Source organism: Pan troglodytes, chromosome 17 (assembly GCF_028858775.2).
Source record: "Pan troglodytes isolate AG18354 chromosome 17, NHGRI_mPanTro3-v2.0_pri, whole genome shotgun sequence".
Taxonomy (NCBI): Eukaryota; Metazoa; Chordata; class Mammalia; order Primates; family Hominidae; genus Pan; species Pan troglodytes.
Genome location: NC_072415.2, coordinates 16,798,697 through 16,817,879, shown reverse-complemented (window position 1 = coordinate 16,817,879; position 19,183 = coordinate 16,798,697). Strand labels below are relative to the sequence as shown.

At 39.2% G+C, this 19,183-nt stretch overlaps 1 protein-coding gene across 2 annotated transcripts in view; it reads right to left on the bottom strand.

Moving 5' to 3' along the window:
• ZNF519 (zinc finger protein 519) overlaps positions 1-19,183 on the bottom strand; it is a 56,581-nt gene that overhangs the window by 12,595 nt on the left and 24,803 nt on the right. The window contains exons 2-3 of one of the 2 annotated variants that reach the window (XR_010151848.1): positions 12,606-13,239; positions 8,345-8,605 (exon numbers count right to left, since the gene is read on the bottom strand). Coding sequence is in view for 1 of the 2 variants with exons in the window: in XM_523986.6 (XP_523986.5) it covers positions 16,390-17,882 (1,493 nt within the window). In the remaining variant the exon portion in view is untranslated. Of the gene's footprint in view, positions 1-8,344; positions 8,606-12,605; positions 13,240-15,340; positions 17,883-19,183 lie in introns of those variants that run through there. The other variant, XM_523986.6, reaches the window with a different exon arrangement.

Below are 19,183 nucleotides of genomic sequence, written 5' to 3'. Positions count from 1 at the left end.
CCTTAAATTTCATTCTAGTTAAAAATGAGTTCTGGCATATCCATCCCTTATCAAAGAAAAGATAAAAGTTGTCTTAAATGAATAATATATGGAGTAAAAATTAATGGAGACAAATATACTTATTTATAACTGCTTAATTCTGAGAAATGATAATCTTATATCCAAGGAATTGAAACGGTGAAATCACCATAATTACTTTAATTTCTTTATTTTAAATGTGATTGCAGCCTTGTCACTGTCTTCTTATTTGAAATTTCTTAACTGCTACAGTACATACTTAAGAATTGACATCATTAATTTGAAATTTGCAAAACTAAAACTGGGACAAGGAGGACTTTGGAAAATAGTTTGATTTTTTTAGGAATATTAGGTACATTCTACATGTAAGATATGTTTTTGGAATTTTTTTTTAAACTCATGTCTGACTGAAAAAAACATTTATTTTTTAAAAATTACCTACATTCCTAGAACTCACTTTTCAAATAAAAGTTTTAATTTTTACGAATATGAAAGAAGCAAAACTTACAGAATTAAAACTTATTCCATCTGTGATTAATGTAAGTATGAAAATGAATTAATAAAGTTTTGGTCTAAAATGACTAGGTAATATATGTAGCTTAAGAACTATATAGCAAGTAAATGAAAGTCATTTTATTCAGAGAATTTGATGGGAACCTAATATTTTTTGAGTATTTCCTATAAGATAAATGAAACTAGACTAACTTGTATGAGTCACCAAATTAAAGGATAAATATGCGAAGAAAACAAATTCTTTATTGCATTATAATGAAAAGAATCTTATGAACTGTAGGACTCTTTGATCTGGATGTTTAGTCTGAGGCTAATGAAAGAACTCATTCATCTGATTTTTTCCATGGCCTGTCTAGGATTTCCGGACACACACTGAGTCTAGAACTGTGGGCTAAATGGGCATTTCTTGAGTAAAAGAGGTAGACATCAAACTGTACACTGTGATTTATTTAACTTTTATGGAGTTGAAAAAATAAAATAATGTATGTTAACAGAAATCAAAACAGGGGCTGCATATGGTGGGGTGAGTGGATATTGGTTAACAAGTTACAAGGAGGTATTTTCTGCATCAATAGACATGATCCATATATTGATAAGGCTGTTGTATACTACAGGGAATATGAAGTTTAAAACTCTGTAACGTGCACATTTTACTATATTTTAATTTTATATTGATACAAAATTTTTTAAAGGAAAAAAATAATCATTAAACAGTAATGGAGATAGGCCTATTTTATTTGTAAATCTTCTCTGACGGTAAAACTGACCAATTCAGGCTGCCAGTTGATGGCTGGGTTTCAGGTGGAATGTTGGGATGTTCTTTGGTGTTTGTTGTTCCAGTAGGATCCACGGTTACTGGGCAGAGCCCTGTGATGGCTGCGGTGCAATGGAGGGACTGCGATCCTCTGTAGAGCTGAGGCCTGGGCTGACCCCTTGGGAAGCTGGACGAGGTGACTGTGGAGATGCTCGGTGCACGACTCACCTTCCATAGCCTCCAGGGGTAGACACTGGTGTGTCCACTGCTCACTGGCTCATGGGTTGGTCTCTTATTTTTATTGAGACCTGTTCAATCTGTTAGAAACTGACTTTACATAAGGCATGAAAAGAAGCCTGCGGAATCACTGGCTACACAGATTGAGGATAAATACCAACTCACTGACAAACGGCACTTGTGTTCAGAGTGTTCAGAGATGGAGTCATTTTTAGAAATGCCAGGCTAGAGAGTGTTTCAGTATAGCCACCCTTGCCGAGGCTTACAGAAGGGCAAAGACCACCATCTCAAGATTGATGGAAGAATCAGTTTTCTTGGTTCAAGAAATGAAGACGGAGAAATACAAATGTTCTAAACAAGAAGAGGTGACAGACGAGAGGCTAAAAATGCTAGAGTTCCTAGAAGAGCTCATAGGAATCACCCCATCACAAGCAATCTTTCCAAACCTCCCAGGAGGCCAAGAGCCAAGCAAGCCCTGCTGGTCCCTTCCCCAGGAGTGGGCCTGGGTCTTAAAGAGTGCTGCCCCTCCCCTCCACTCAGGCCTCCCAAGCTGCCAGGTGCATTCACTCACTTCGACTCCATCTGAGGGTCCAGGGGAGCCCCTTCCTGGGCTGGAGTTCCTCCCCCATCACATGCTGGACACAGCAGTCGGCTCCTTCATGGGCAATTTCTCCAAATTTAAAGAAGACTGGAGATCCCGGAACACAGCAAGAAATGTGAAAGTTTCTCAGAAAGTTTGATTCTCTCTCATTGGCAGTGAAAGAAATGCTATACTTGAGACACTAATCTCTTCCTCAAATTGAAACATCATCAAAATACATTTCTCAAGATAAAGCTCTGCAAATGTTAACTATATAAGTAAATAATTTACATTTTATTCTCCAATTATTGTATTATACTTTGAAAATATATGCAGTTTGTTAATAAAGACTTTTAGTACTCAATAGCAATATTTTTTCTAGAGTTATATTTCTAACAGTTATAAGTTAAAGCATTATTTTTTGGACTTAGTATGTATTCATTGAAAAATAAAAACAAAATGCTTAATATATTTATTTGGGGATAAAGTGGGAAGGCATGTTTGAACTTTATATTATTTAATTGCTATATTCTAATAATGGATAAATTTTTTTTATAAAAAATTGTTAAATTACACGGAGATGGTTTTCTTCTACTACAAGTGCACTGTAGGAAAAGACTTTTTAAAGAAATCCTCTTGGATTGGGGAATTCCACATCACTGCCCCCCATTTCCTGTCAAAATCACCAGAACACTTCTCAGTGGAAAGCTGAGAAAAGTTGTAAGGGAATTTTCTCTCACAAAATTAAGCCAGGGTTTCCACAATGAGTATCTTTAGTCACCAAAGATACACCATTATTAGGCGGTGAAGACAAACTGGGTCTTATGGTGGAAGAGAAGCAGCAAGTGACTTTTGAGTACAGGGAGTGGGGGTACAGGAGTAACATGAGATCAGTGACAGAGACAGCATCATCAGAAGTGCTCAGGTTGAAGACAGAGCAATGAAGACTCGAAAGTCCTTGTCCTCTTGATGACATTTTAGGAAGAAAAGGCAGATACCAAACAATATTATTAAATAAAGGCATAAATGGACACAGAGCATCAGAAGGTGGTTAAGTTTTACGGAGAAGAATGAAGAGGGGAGGGGAGGCAGTGACACATGGGAGAATGGGGGCAATATTGGTAGAAGAGGTCAGTAAAAAATATTGAGGATCACACACCTGAGCAGTGAGGACACCTGGGGTAAAGCTTTGCAGGTGAGGGGACAGAAACGACAATAGCCCAGAAGTAGGTATGAATGTGGTGGGTGTGAGAACCAGCCTGAGGTCAGAGTGGCTTGAATTCAGTGAACGATGGCCAGAGGAAGTTTAGTGAAGGCCACCAAGGGTCTGATGATGGAGGGAGCTCTCACCATGATAAGAATTTCATTTCAATTTAAAAGGTCAGGAGCTGCTGTGTGTGGAAACTGGTAAAGCAGAGAGACCAGCTGGGAGGCTATACCAGTGAATTGAAGTTGAGGAAGGTGATGGATTGACCTAGGGGGCAGTGGAGGTAATGATGGAGAGATGGGGTGAAGTCCAGGACCTGTGCTGGAGGCAGAGACCCTGAGACTTGCTGATGTCTATGGGTGCAAAGAAGAGGGGAGTCAGGACCAGGATAAGGGGTCAGGCCTACATGGGCATCTGTGTGATGGGGGTGTCCTTCATTGGAACACGAAGAGATGGCAGAGAAGTGCATGTGGATGGGAAATTGGAATGAGCTTGTTTGGGAGAAGACTTTAGACAGAGACCCTGATAATGAAGTCAAAATATCAAGTAATCAGGAGGATATAAGTGTAGGACTTAGAGGAGCAATCACAGCTGTAGTTATAAATGTGACAGGTCATTGGGGAGTGAAGTTACCACAACAGAGATGATGTGCAAGGCCTGAGAAGATTCCATGGGGCAAATTCAATGGTCTTGTTGGTGGCCAGAGCCTTCCTTAGGCTTCCTAGTCTCAACAATATCACAGAAAGCCTCGACAGTGACCTACCCAAGTCTCTCTCCATGAACTCGGACTTCAGTTGCGCAGAATCCCCATAAATCAGCCTCCAGTATTTACATGTATGTATGTGTGTCCACACACCATGCATATATATGTACATCCTGAGGAAGATTCTCTCCTCAACCGAGTTCTAGCCAGGCTCCCCTAAGCCCTCTTGTCAACTAGGCCTCAATCTTAGCCTATAAAATTTACAGACTCAGCAGAAATAATTGTGTCCACCTCTCTTCCTACATTTAAAGATTTAAACAAATACTTACATGGTTTCTATCAGCACAAGGCTGCATCCCTAGGATAAAAGTGCCTGCCTGAGAAAACTCAAGACTGCCAAACAATTCACTGTTTTGGAAACACCTGACAATAAGCCCATCTTCCTTTCTTAGAGATTACCAGAAAGAGCTACACAATGGTGAATCCTTCCTCTATCACTTTGAGATGTATATTTCCTATACGTCAGGAGTGTCTTTCTCAAGAACGTGACAGGCATTCCTTTGAAATGTAATCATCAGGAACTACAGAGCCTCTATTTCCCAGTCTGTGCGAAAGGGCAGAGTCCATCCACATGGCTAGCTAGAGACACCGCTGCTTAATCTCACTTACACTGACCAACCCTTTGAAAGTTTCTACTTTCCTGAGTCTACTGAGATCCCACTCATCCCCCTCCATCCTGCCGCTTTCTCCTTTAAAACATCCAGTCATCTCTGTTCAAATTAAAGTTGAGTTTAGTTCATGAGGGACTCTCTTTCCTACCAGAATAGTATATTGTTGATTAAAATCTGCCCTTACTACTTAACTAGTGCCTTTATCTTTGACAGTTAATACACGTACATATATGTATACTCATATGCATCTACATACACCTATAACAATACACACATATTTAGAAATACACACATATTTAGAAATATGTACATATTCTTAATGGCTACTATTAAAAGAAAAACTTTAAACAAATCTAAGAGTTTAATTGAGCAAAGAACAATTCACACATCTGGCTCCACCAGAACCAGAGTATGTTCAGAGTGGCTCCAGGGCTTCCAGGTGGCTGAATAACATTCATGGACAGAGAAACGAAAGTGGCATACAGAAAATTAAAGTGAGGAACAGAAACAGCTGAATTGGTTACAGCTTGACATCTGCCTTATCTGAACATGGCTTTAACAATTGTCTGACTGTGACTGGCCAAAATGTGGCTGCAGTGATTGGCTGAGACTTGGCTACCTGTTACAGGAGTAGGTTACAATCTGTTTACACATCCAATTAGGTTATGATTCACTATGTATGAAGAAACCATCAGTCTGAACTTAAAATATGTTAACGAGATAGCTTTCAGCTAACAATTCTTTGTCTCTCCTACTTATTTTAAAGATATTACTAGACATTTCCTTGAAGTTTTCCTATGATCTCTGCATTTATTTTCTTTTCCTTTGGTTTCTTGCTTTAATGCGTGTGTTTCTTCTCCATCTTTCATGCTACAGGAAGTCCTCAAATATCAAGTGGTCTTTGGCCCCCATACATATTTATGTGGTAGAAAGGAAACAGCTAAGTGGAGCTCTGTATGCCTGGGGCCTGTCCTTCTCAACACTTTTCTTCAGAGATGTTGAGTGTTGAACTAGTAACAGGCAAACAATAGTGTTGCCCACACTAACCTCTAAAAACATTATGTCTCTTTCTAAATGCTCTGTCTAGGACTTCTAGTATTATATTGCATAAAAGTGGTAAACATCGGTATCCCTGCCTTGTTCCAGATCTTTTATAAAACCGGCTTTTTCCTTTTCAGTATAACATTAGCATTGAGTGTTATATACGGCCTTTATTATGTTAAGGTGTTTTTCTTCTACACCTAATTTGTTGAGTTTTTAATCATAAAGAAATGTTGAATTTTACAGACTGCTTTTTCTACATCTATTGAGATGATCATAAAGTTTGTGTCCTTCATTCTGCTGATGTGATGTATTATGTTTATCAACTTGCATATGTAAAGCATCCTTGCATCGCTGGCATAAATTCTATTTGAGCATGGTCAATAATCTTGTTAATGTGCCATTGGATTTGGTTTTCTAGTATTTTGTGAGAATTTTTTTAAATTTATGCTCGCAGAGAGATTGGCCTATAGTTTTTTTGTTTCTGTGCCCTTATCTTGTTTTGCTATATTTTCAAATAGCCTGTCTTTGAGCTCACTGATTTTTTTTGTTTGATTGATTCTGTTGTTGATGCCCCCAGATGCATTTTTATTTTGTTCATTTTGTTTCCTGGCTCCAGTATTATTTACATCTTAAAACATTATTTCAATCTTTCAACTTACTCTGATAAATTTCTGAATTAGTGATCTGTGTTTTTTGAAGTTCACTGAGTTTCCTTAACATAGCTATTTTGAATTATGTCCGTAAGATTATACAACTTCGTCACTTTAGGGTCAGTCCCTGGTGCCTTGTCCATTTGGTGAGGTCATTGTTCCCTGAATGTTCTTGATGTTAGGGGCACGTGACAATCCCGTGTATTGGAGAATTCCATTTTTTGTTGTGTGTCCATAGTTGTTATGTTCTTTTGGCCCAGAGGAACTAGAGCAAAACCTAAAGGGGTCCATTTGGTTCTGCAAGTTTTTGCCTGGAGACAGGGAAACTCCAGAGGTTTTATGTATGGTCATTAGCTTAGGGAGAGTCACTGTGTGACTCTGCCTAGTGCTGGGCTTCACTGTGGCAGGCCTAGCACTGGGTTGCAGGGCCATGTGTTGTGCCTACTTTTCTTTCCTTATCCCAAAGAGACCTCTTTATCCACTCAGTGCTCCTTAGTTGAGGAATGGTGTTTGTGGCCACTGCAGTCATTGTAACACTGGGTTAACCCAAAGCCCACAGCTGCAAAGACCAAGGCAGCACAGAGACATCCTTAGACACATGCTGCTATGGCTTGCCTGCCAATGAGGTTTATTATTGGCTCTAGGCTGCAGCAGTGCAGCAGTGATACAAATAAGGACAAGAGACTGTGTCACCAGAGCTGCGGGTCTCCACATGGCACTGCAGCAGTTCCAGCAGCTCTATCTGTGGGCATTGGCCTGGGGTCACGAACCATCAGGTTCTGGCCAATGTTGGGTTTCACCATGTCAAGCTAGTACTGAGCTGTAAGACAAAGTCCTGCACTTACTTCTCTCTCCCTCCCTGCCAGTGGACAGAGTCACTCTGCACTGTGCTACCCAGGACTGGGGGAGAAAAGGTAGGAGCAGTCTCTTGGTTGCCAAGGCTGACGCTCATCTGGGTCACATCCAAATCCCATGCTGCCAGGACCAACACAGCCCTGGGTGCTCTTGTGGCCCAGGCTGACATGGCCTGTCTGCTAGTGGGGTTCACTCGTGGCCTAAGGCCACTGTGGAAGGCTAGCAGTGGTGTGAGCTGGAACACAAGACCATGGTTTGGGGCTGAAGGTTTCTGCCTTGCACTGGGGTGAGTCCAGAGGTGCCACCTACAGGACCTGGCCTGAGGTCAGGGGCCATGGGTTTCTGCCTGGTACTGGGTTTTGCCATGATGGGCCCAGCACTGGGCTCTAAGTCAAAGTCCTTTATGTACTTCCCACTTCTTTCCCCCAAGTGGGCTGCATCTCTCTCTATGCTGCACTGTGGAAAGCTGGGAGATGGGTGACACAGGCAATGTGACTCTGCCCTTCCTACCCACTTCACTGTCTCTTTATTATTGTGTCAAAACCAGGTATTATAATTTCTCACCTGAATTCCTTGGCTCTTGTGAAAGTTATTTGTAGATAGTTGTTCAATTTGATGTTTCTGCAGGAAGATGAACACTGAAGGGTTCTATTTCACCATTTGCTTCATTCCCTCATGTATAAAGATTACTTTCAAAGACACTCTTCTGACCTTCCCAGGACTGATTCTCATGTGTCCCACTTTTTAAATTTTTATTTTATTTTTTAGAGACACGGTCTTGCTCTGTCACCTAGGCTGGAGTAGAGTGGCATGATCATACCTCACTGCAGCCTCAAACACCTGGGCTTGAGCAATCCTCCCATCTCAGTCTCCCGAGTAGCTAGGATCACAGGTGTGTGCAACCACACCCATCTATTCATGTCTCCAACCTTTAAGAGCTTTCAATATTAAATATTTGGGCTCAAGTGAAGTTAAGTTTTGGAGAGTAAATCTCTCTTGTGCAAAACAGAAAACAACAGTGGTGTTCCTATAGATGAAAGAGGGAGAGGACAGCATTGCCCACTGCTCCCAGGTATCAAGGGCTGAGTTCCCTTCCTGTGAGTTCAGCTCACCCTATTCAGACTTGCTGGGAAGTGGACACAGATGAAGGATCCAGGTTGTTGGCCATTTGGAAGTGAAGGGGTGCTGATATCTCAACGCTTCATTTCATTTTTCTCCAACTCTTTCTCTGCTTATATACGAGTTGAGTGATGTTGCTCTGCTGTGTAAACCATCAGTTTCCAACCACCTTCTCCATCAAACCTTATGCACTCAAGTTTATACATAGTATGTGCTCCTGGAGTCTCCAAATCAAATGAAGTAGTTCCTTTTGGCTACAAATTAGATTGGATGAGAGGTGAGCAGTAAAAACAGTGATGATGAAATTAACAATTTCCTCAATTTATGGTTTCATCATTCTTATTACAATGAAGAAAAAGTTTCTAGTGATTTGTTAGAAAAACTGCTTCACTAAAATACTAGTATTTTTCTTTTCAGGAGAAACTACAGCCCTATATAAGCACAATGGTTGCAGGATGGAGTTTCAGAGGGTGACACAGATGGTCTCAGGTGGAGGTGGCCCCACTAAATGGAGTGTAGTATGTGTAAAGCAGCCTGTGCCCACATCATCACCTGGAAATGGCCATCCCATATCAGTATGACCTCAAGTCCTCATGGAGGTGCAAGTCCAAGTGGTCAAATAACCTGGCGTTGAAGGTGGCCTCCAGCTTGAAAGCAAAGATGTGCTGAGATATCCTCTATAAATCACATTAGGGAGCCCTTGTGGAATAAGGCAGTTGATGCATTTGGTTTAGAATGGTAAAATCAAAGGGCTTGGATGTACAGATTCCAGTTCCCCTGAATGGGGACATGACCACATGAAGGACTGGCAAGTAAGAAGTTTGTAAATAATGTGGCTCTCAGTGTTGGAAACATTTGTCAGTATTTTGTCCTTTTGAGTTTATGCAAGATCAGTAGGATGCTTTTGTCCCAATACTGCTCATGTTTTTCATGATGAAAATGTTTGTGTGTATATGTATGTTTATATTAATACTCTAACAAATGCCATGTGTGAAGTAAGAAAACACAGTAACTCACAAGTAGAAAGTGGGAGGTGAGTAACAAACACAATGAGTTTGTGGTCAACATCCTATGGCTGATGACCTCATATCCAGACTCAGAGTCACATTTCAGAGGCCCCAGAGCTCTCATCATTGATAACCTCAATTTATTTCCAATGATAGACCCTCATACACAGAGCAACAGACCTAACCCCTATGGTCTCCACACTGTCCTCTACACTGTCCCTTTCACTGTCCCTGTTGAAAATCAGTCGCCTATACAACTTTCACTGTCTTTTTTTTTTTTTTTTTGAGATGGGAGTCTCACTCTGCTGCCCATGCTGGAGTGCTGTGGCACAATCTTGGCTCACTGCAACCTCTTCCTCCCAGGTTCAGGTAATTCTCCTGCCTCAGCTTACTGAGTAGCTGGATTACAGGCACCCACCACAACGCCTGGCAAATTTTTGTATTTTTAGTAGAGACGGGGTTTCACCATGTAGGCCAGTCTGGTCTCGAACTCCTGGCCTCAAGAGATTCACCTGCTTTGGACTCCCAAAGTGCTGGGATTATAGGCATGAGCCACCATGCCTGGCCAACTTTCACTCTCCATTTTTTAGTATTCCCACCATTAATTGCACTGATGGCTGCCTCCTGTCAGGCTGTCTCCAGCTTTGTTAATCTCTCAGGATAGCAGTGGATATTCAGGGAGGCTCCAACTTGTTACAATAGCCAGGGAGCATCCACACCACATGAATGCTGATGTGGCATTTCCCAAAGTATTCTCTGAGAACTAGTTTCTCAAGATGCTCAAGGGAAAAGCCACCCAGTCTGGAACACTGCCAAGATTTTCCTGGTTCACAAGGTTCACAACAGACATTTGCAACGTCTGAACTTATTTAACCTCGGGACCTATTTATCCGATGACATTTGTTAATATCTTGAGTCCCTCGTGTTCTATAGAGCATCTTCTGGAAAGCACTGAGTATGTGCATCTGAAATCTTTATTAGGGTCTATGTTTCAGGGAATCCAGTAAAGTGAGTGAAATGTGCTTTCTGCCTCTGTTGGTCTCCAACAGCATGAAATTTATAGTCTCCACCCTAACTTCCCAGGTGAAAGGAATGTTTTTGTGACACAGAATCTGGAGCTAACTCCTAAAATTAACATCTGTTCTCAGTGTCAGGTCTCTGGAGGTCTGTTTCATCCTCTTCCTTACCCAGCCAACTTCCACCATCTCCCCATTTCATTAATCACTTCCTTCAGGAAGCCTCACCTCCCCTCTACTTCCCACCAACCTAGCCTCCCCGCTACTTTCCACCAACCTAGCCTCCCCCGACCTGCCTGGAGTGACAGCCCCTCCTCAATACTTATCTCTACCAACATTCAAAAAATAAATGTAAAAAATACTTCTTCCTTATTTGCTTGGTGATGGGCACATAAAAGTAATGAAGAAATACTTGTGATTTAATCTCCAACTAGTATATCTGCTCTGTGAGGAAAGCATTATAACTCATCTTTTAGCTCTAGTAGCATGCAAGTACATAGTAGCTGCCCAATAAAAGCATTTCTTACACCAATACTTATTATGTATATTATACATACAGCCAGCTCCTAACATCTCCTCAGAAATCAAAATATTAACATTCAAATTAATTTGTATATTAATAGAAAGTGACTGGTTTATAAATAAGTGCTCTTCCTGTCTAATAAGTGAATATTAAATATACAAGAGATGTTCATCCTAAAGACATTACTTCACATTTGCTGTCTAGGCCATGACATTTTAACACAAAAGGAGATGGTTATTTGCCAATCACCATATTCTGGTTTAAATCTGCATTAGGCTCCTCCTCCAGCTATAACAACAAGGGAGCCACCTTGTGTGCAAAAAGGTCTACAAGTCTCCATCCCTCAGGCTAAATTAAATAGGGTTCCACACCCCCTTACAATGTCCAGCAACTCTGGAAAGATTCAGTTTTCTCTGACATTTTGAAGTAGAACTGTTATTATTCTAATTATAAAAAAAGTTGAATAAATAAGGCAAGCAATAGATGGAAGAAAATCCTTGCAAATGTTTTTCTTTGTGGAAAAAAAACTTATTTATTGCCTATGTGAGCTAGTAACCAGAATATAAACAGAACTCTCAAAACTTGCAAGAAAACAAATACAATTAGAAAACATGCAGACATGAATAAACATTTCATCAGAGATAATAGGCAGATGTTATATGAGAACATTAAATAAAGTTCAACATTATTATCCTTTAGAAAAATGTACATTAAAACAATGTGATATCAATACATATCAGTCAGTATGGCTAAGAGGATTTGAAAAAACAGAAATTCATTGATGATGGGAATGTAAAATGATAGTCACTCTGGATAACAGAGTGCTAGTTTCTATTAAAGTTAAACTTGTAACTACCCTATGAGCCAGGAATTGTATCCTGGACATATTTTCCAGAGTAATGAAAACATGTATTCACATGAAACCTAGTACATGAATGTACATAGCACTTTTATTCATAATAGCCACACACTGACTGAAAACAACAAATATGTTCTTGAAAGAGTGAAGGGTTACACACAGTATTTCATGGTAACATCCACACATGAAAACCCACAGCAATAACAAAAGGAACAAACTAAAACATAAACCAATTTAGATGAATCTCCAAGGAATTATGCTGAAGGAAAAGGGCCAATTACAAAAGGTTGCACAGGTTATGATTTCATTTATATAACATTATTGGAATGACAAATTTGCAGAAATAGAAATTAATGGTTTCAAAGAATCAGAATCAGAGCAGGTATGGTGGGGAGAAGGGAAGCGGATGTGGTTATAAGAGGAAAACGAGTTAATCTTCTGGTAGGTGAACCTACACATGTAATAAAATTGCACAGAACACACACACATAAGAAAAAATTAATCTGGTAAAATGCAAATAGATGAGTAGGTTAATTCTATTACTGTCAATATCTTAATTTTGATATTTTTATAATCTTATATCTTACTATAGTTTTCTAGAGTTTTAAATAGTTTTATAATATGAATAACCAATCTATTCCCTCAGCAGTGCTTTCTACAAGGCCAAGTCTGAAGTACTTTCCATAGCTTATCTCATTTAGTTCTTGAAACAATCATATCATGTTAGACTTCTTAGAACCCCAGTTCCAAAGAAGCAAACTGAAGCCCACAAATGTGAAGGGACTTTCCCAAGACACAGATAATAGGTGGCTGAGTCCCCCTTGTGCTGTGGAGGGATGGAGCACTTACCTTTTGGGCAGCAGGTCCAGGAGCTGTTGGGTGGGGGTGAACCCTCTCTAGGTGCACAGGAAGGAAGATCAGGAGGTAAAAGAGGTGGCAGCTCTGGAAGGTGGGCACCACGGGATCCTCCTGCTGCCCCACCACGCCTGCACTGATGGAGTCCACCTGCAGGTCTCATCCAGATTTAGGGCTGATTTATTTCCGCACACAGAGGGATAAAGGGGGGCCAATTAAAACAATGAGCCCTAGCAAATGCAAAAACACTCATGGTCATAACATGAAGTGAAAGTAAAATATAAATAATTTTCCCAGATATTCTTACAAATATGTGAAAGCCGATTTTACACCTGAACAGTGCTGGGGTGAAATGGTGGGGCTGAAGGAAGGAAACAGACTCAGGGTCCCTTGGATTAAAACTGTGGGTCACTCAATAGGGAAAGCCAAGGCACAAAGTCCTGTGAGTCATCAAGGTGGAGTCCTGGCAGAAGGCCTTCTCAGCCATGTCTGGGCCCTGGTTATAGAGACCATCTCTACACCCACACCCCAATCGAGGCAGGAATGGCCATGACAGCATGGTACACCTGCCCCTCACCCAGGGAGATGAAGTGTCCATCAGTTCTCTGATGATGTTCTGCGTGGAGCTCTGCAAAGACAAACCAGCAGTTAATCTTGCACGCAACAGAGCCCTGCTTGGCTGACCTGGCCTCTTCTGTCGAGTCTTTCCATTCCCCAAATCAGGCACAGACCAGAGTCTACATAAACCTCCTGCCCTCTGACTTTTTCTCCTAAATGCATGAAAGGCAGAGCTTTTCAACATGAATAATTTTAAGACATATAATATTCTCTAATATTCAGGAATAAAGAGGTTTCCTACTGATTATGTGTTTTGAGAATTTTATACCCTGGTAGACCACAAATGAACAATCTTTGTCAACACCATTTTGTTAATTTGTGTTTTCAAACTATTTTAATTCCATCCTATCATTCATTCATTCATTTATTTATTTATTTATTTAGAGATGGAGTCTCACCTGTTGCCCAGGCTGAATTTATTTATTTAGAGATGGAGTCTCACTCTGCTGCCCAGGCTGCATGCAGTGCAGTGACATGATCTTGGCTCACTGCAACCTCCACCTCTCAGGTTTAAGTGATTTTCCTGTCTCAGCCTCCCAAGTAGCTGGGATTACAGGAGCCCACCACCACACCCAGCTAATTTTTTGTATTTTTGGTAGAGAGAGGGTTTTACTAAGTTGGCTAGGCTAGTCTCGAACTCCTGACCTCAGGTGATCTGCCCACCTGGGCCTCCCGAAGTGCTGGGATTACAGGCATTAGCCACTACGCCTGCCCCTGTCTTTCACTTTAAAGAGGCACAGATGCTGGAAACTACTACCCTTACTGAATGCAGAAAAAGCAAACATATAAATTTCAACATTTACAAGTCACATTTATGAATATATCTCTTATTTAGAGAATTACAATTTTAAACTATCAAAGGAAATGGTAAGGATACAAAATGTAGAGTACTTTTTAAAATAATAATAATTTATTCTCTATATGTTGTAAATTATTTTCTCATTACAAAACAACCTCACCTAAACTAATATACAACCAATTTTGTTAAGTTTAGCTTTTTTAATAAAACAATAAAACTAAATTAAGACAATATTTTAAAAATTCAATCCAAATTGGGGGAAAAAAGCTATATAGTGGTAATATTTTATATCTCATTGGAATTAATATAAATATAAAGCAGATTCTGATAAGGTATATAAGGGCTAGAGAAAACAAGGAAGTAACTTCAAAAACATGAACAATTATATAAATTAAAAGATTACATGGAAAGTAATAAGAAAGCAGTAAAGGAAGAATAAAGAAAAATACGTGAGACATAAAAATAGAAAGCAAAATGATGCAAATTCAACTATACTGATAATATTACAGGCTATAAATAGATTAAATAATCAAATCCATTATTTGGAGTTTATCAGAAGTATAGAAACTTCTATACTCCAATGTAAATAATGGGCAGAAAAAGTGGGAAGATCAACAGGAAAACATAACACTTGAACACTGTAAACAAATATGAACTGATAGAATTCTCAAATTTATAGAATTTTCCACTCAAAATTAGAAGTACACATAAATCATTCTCCAGGATAGACCATATGCTAGGCCATACAGCAGGCAAACGTCAATAAAATTAACAGGATCAAAATAATCCAAAGTATTTTCCCTGACTTTAGTAAAAGGAAATTAAAAATAAATGAATGCAGAAAATGGGGGGAACTCACAAATATATGGAAATTAAAAATACTCCTAATTAATGTGTTAAAGAAAAAATGAAACTGGAAAATATTTTCAGATAAATGAAAATGAAGTTATGACATATCGAAACATGAGATGCAGCAAACTGTTCAGAGAAATTCATAGCAATAAACACCTACATTAAAAACAAACAATTTTAAATTAATAACCTAATGTTTGGCAAAAATAGCTAAGGGCTAATTAACTACTAAACACACCTTGGGGAACTTGTTAGAGTAACAAGTAATAACTTATGGAACCAACATTCTCCAAACTATTTGGAGTTTAATACCACTAAGGGTAAAAAAATGCTAAAGACAGCATGAACTAGACATACCCGATAGTATATCATTACCATTTACTACCTGGAATCTTGAGCAAGGTGGAATAAGTTAACATTTTTGTCAGGATAAGACATTATTCAATACACAACAGTGTTAACAAATTAAAAGACATTTCATTTTATTCTTAAAAAAATTAAGTTTACAGACTGAATAAAGCATTTCAAAATCCAGTTTCCTCAATCATCAAAATTACAGACTGCAAACATTCAAAAAGCATTCTTATTCTGATACCATGACCTATGTTAAAAAAATGTGTTCTCTCTTTTCTTAAACTGAGCCTAAGTATTTACAGGATTGAATTAATAATCTATGTTCTACCAGAGAGAAGTTATTTGCACCACTCTCTGATATTTGTGATTTCTTTATTGTTATCACAGTAATATTCAGGACTTCTAACTTGCTGCTATGAAGATACATTAGAATATTAATGGACTAGCAAGACTTTTTAATGGGTAGTTGGTAAAACTATTCATATCTAAAACTCAGAGTGTTTCTGTCTCACACTTTAATGCAGAACAATAATATTCTGAACACCTAACTCATATATGACTTATATTCAGTGTTGTAAGTCAAACAAAAAGAGCAACTCCATTTAGATTTCATCATACATCCTATATGCCAATGCTCTTAGTCTTCCATGGGAAACTTGTGAATGATGTCATGAGACATGTGAATGATGACATGTGAATGAGACATGTGAATGATGCCTACCTAACGTAGAAGGGACTCTCATGTCAGAGACAGCAATAATCAACCACAGTGGGGAAAAAAAAGGTTAATTTGAATTTAATTACATCAATAATACTTTCTCAATCATGAATACTGTGATTACAAAAATAAGTGAACATTGAAGATAATTATGCCTCTCCATCAATGTCGTCACTCTTTTTAAACATACAATTTAATTATCTAATTGAGTTTGAATTATTTGTTATAATAAACACACTGATTCAGAGTAATTTACGGAAGTGCTAGCACCTTAGTTCTTTCTAAAGTGACACTTCTGATTTTTATTTAGACTTCATTTTGATGTTTCAAAAATCATTACACATATGGGATTTCTATCCAGTATTGATTTTCTAATGTTGAGTAAGGTGTGAGCACCAGTTTAGGGTTTTAGCACATTCTTTACACTTGCAGGGTTTCTACCTGGTATGAATTATTTGATGTTGAGTAAGGGTTGAGCGTCTGTTAAAAGCTTTGCCACATTCTTTACATTTGAAAGGTTTCTCTCCAGTATGAATTCTCTGATGTTGAGTAAGGTGTGAGCTCCTGGTAAAAGCTTTGCCACATTCTTTACATTTGAAGAATTTCTCTCCAGTATGGATTCTCTGATGTTGAGTAAGGTGTGAGCCCCAGATAAAAGCTTTGCCACATTCTTTACAATTGAAAGACTTCTCTCCAGTATGGATTCTTTGATGTCGAGTAAGGTGTGAGCCCCTGTTAAAGGCTTTGCCACATTCTTTACATTTGAAGTGTTTCTCTCCAGTATGGATTCTCTGATGTTGAGTAAGGTGTGAAGCTCTGTTAAAAGCTTTGCCACATTCCTTACACTTGAAAGGTTTCTCTCCAGTATGCATTCTCTGATGCTGAGTAACGTATGAGCTTCTATTAAAGGCTTTGCCACATTCCTTACATCTGAAAGGTTTCTCTCCAGTATGGATTCTCTGGTGTTGAGTAAGGTATGACCCCCTGTTAAAGGCTTTGCCACATTCTTCACATTTGAAAGCTCTCTCTCCAGTATGGATTCTCTGATGTTGAGTAAGGTATGAGCCTCTGTTAAAAGCTTTGCCACATTCCTTACACTTGAAAGGCTTCTCTCCAGTATGGATTCTCTGATGTTGAGCAAGGTGTGAACTCTTGTTAAAGGCTTTGTCACATTTTTTACATTTGTAAGGTTTCTCTCCAGTATGAATTTTCTGATGTCCAAGATGTAAGCCCCTGGTAAAAGCTTTGCCACGTTCTTTATATTTCACTGATTTCTCTCCAGTGTTAATTATCTTATGTCCCTTTAGATGTGATTGACTAAAGACTATTATACATTTTTTATTACATCTTTGTGAGCTCTCTCCAATATAAATTCTTTGATGTTGAGTAAGCTTTGAGAATGGGTCAGAAGTTTCACCACATTCATTAGAGTTGTAAGGCTTTTCTTGAATATGGATATTTTCAGGGAAAATAAGCTTTGAGGATTGGTAAAATACTTTTTCACATTCATTACAATTGTAATAGTTTTCTAGAAAATGAGTACTATGATGTTTACTAATATTTGAGTCATGGTTAAAATTTATCTGATTTTTATTACAAAAGACAGATTTCAAAAATTTATGTTGATATTTATTCATAGGAATACATGGTTCTGTAGGAGCAGCTGACAGAAACTGAGGCTTCTTCTGAAATATTCTATATTCTTTGTCTCCTTTCACAGTTAAATGTTTGTTATGACTAGTTGTCAAATATTGGCTACATAGATTATAACATTCCTTTTGTCCTTCACCTTCACCTATACTTTCCCAGTTTTTCCATAAGCATATATTTTCAAGGCCACAGCTCCCATATCTTCCCAGTGTTGCTTTTTTGAATGAATCTTCTATGCCTTGCTCTGGTAAAATGCCTTGGTTGTAATAAGAATACACAGCTGAAAGAAGTAAAAATAACTAATTATTCTACATACTGATTTCAGTTGAATATACTTTACAAATCTAATATGAAATTTTGCCAAGCTGAGAACATCAGCACAATGCTATAGTAGAAAACCAAGAAAGGACAGAGCAAGATGGCTAAATAGAAGGCTCCAGTGATCATTTCCCCTGCAAGGTCACCAATTTAACAACAATCTATTAAAAAAGAAAAAGAAAAAAAAAACCTTCATAAGAATAAAGGTGAGCACTCACAGTACCTGGTTTTAACCTTGTACTACTCACTAAAAGAGGGTAGGAAAGACCGTCTTGAATCACTAATGCCACCCCTCACTCATGCCCTGGCAGCTGTCACATACTATGTAGATAGAAGCTGTACACTTGGGAGATAGAGAACACTGGGATTGTGAGCACTGAACTCAGTGCTGCCCTATCACAGCAGAAAGCAAAACTGGAATGCACTCAGCTGACGCCTGCCCACAGAGGGAGTATTTCAACTGGCCCTGGGCAGAGAGGAATCACCCTTCCCGGTGATTGGAACTTGAGTTCTGGCAAGCCTCATTGACATAGTCTAAAATGCTTTGGGGCCCTAAAAAAACTTGAAAGGCAGTTTAGGTTACAAGGACTGCAACTCCCAGGTGAGTCCTAGTGCTGAACTGGGCTTAGAGCCAGTGGACTTGGGGGCCACATTACCTACTGAGATACAAACTGGGGCAGCTAAGAGAGTGCTTACACCACCCCTCCTCCAAACTAAGGCTGCACGGTTCACAGATTCAAGAGACCATGTCCATCTACTTAAGAAGACAGAAAAGAGTAAACAGGACTTTGTCTTGCATTTTGGATACCAGCAAGGCCACCAGTCAGAGTTATGAAACCCCTTTTCAGCCACTAGCTCCTAGTTAAAATTTCTAGGTACATGCTGGGCCAGAAAGAAATCTGCTGCCTTGAATGAAAAATTTTGGCACTGACAAGACCCATCAACTGCTAAGTAAAGAGCCCTCAACCTGGAATAATCTGCAGTGATAACCAGGTAGTTTGCTATGAGCTTTCATTGGGACTCTGAGGCTTGCTAGAATCAGGTGAGACTCAGCACATTCACAACTGTGGTGGCTACAGGGAGTCACTGAAAAAGGTAGAGGAAAAACTATAGAGGATTTCATCTTGCCAACTTAGGTCCCAGCATGGCCAAAGGGAGGAAGAGCATCAAGTGGGCTCTTGGGGTCCCTTATTCCAGGCCTTGGCACTTGGATGGCACTTCTGGACCTGCGCTGAGACAGAAGGGACACCACTGACAAAAAGG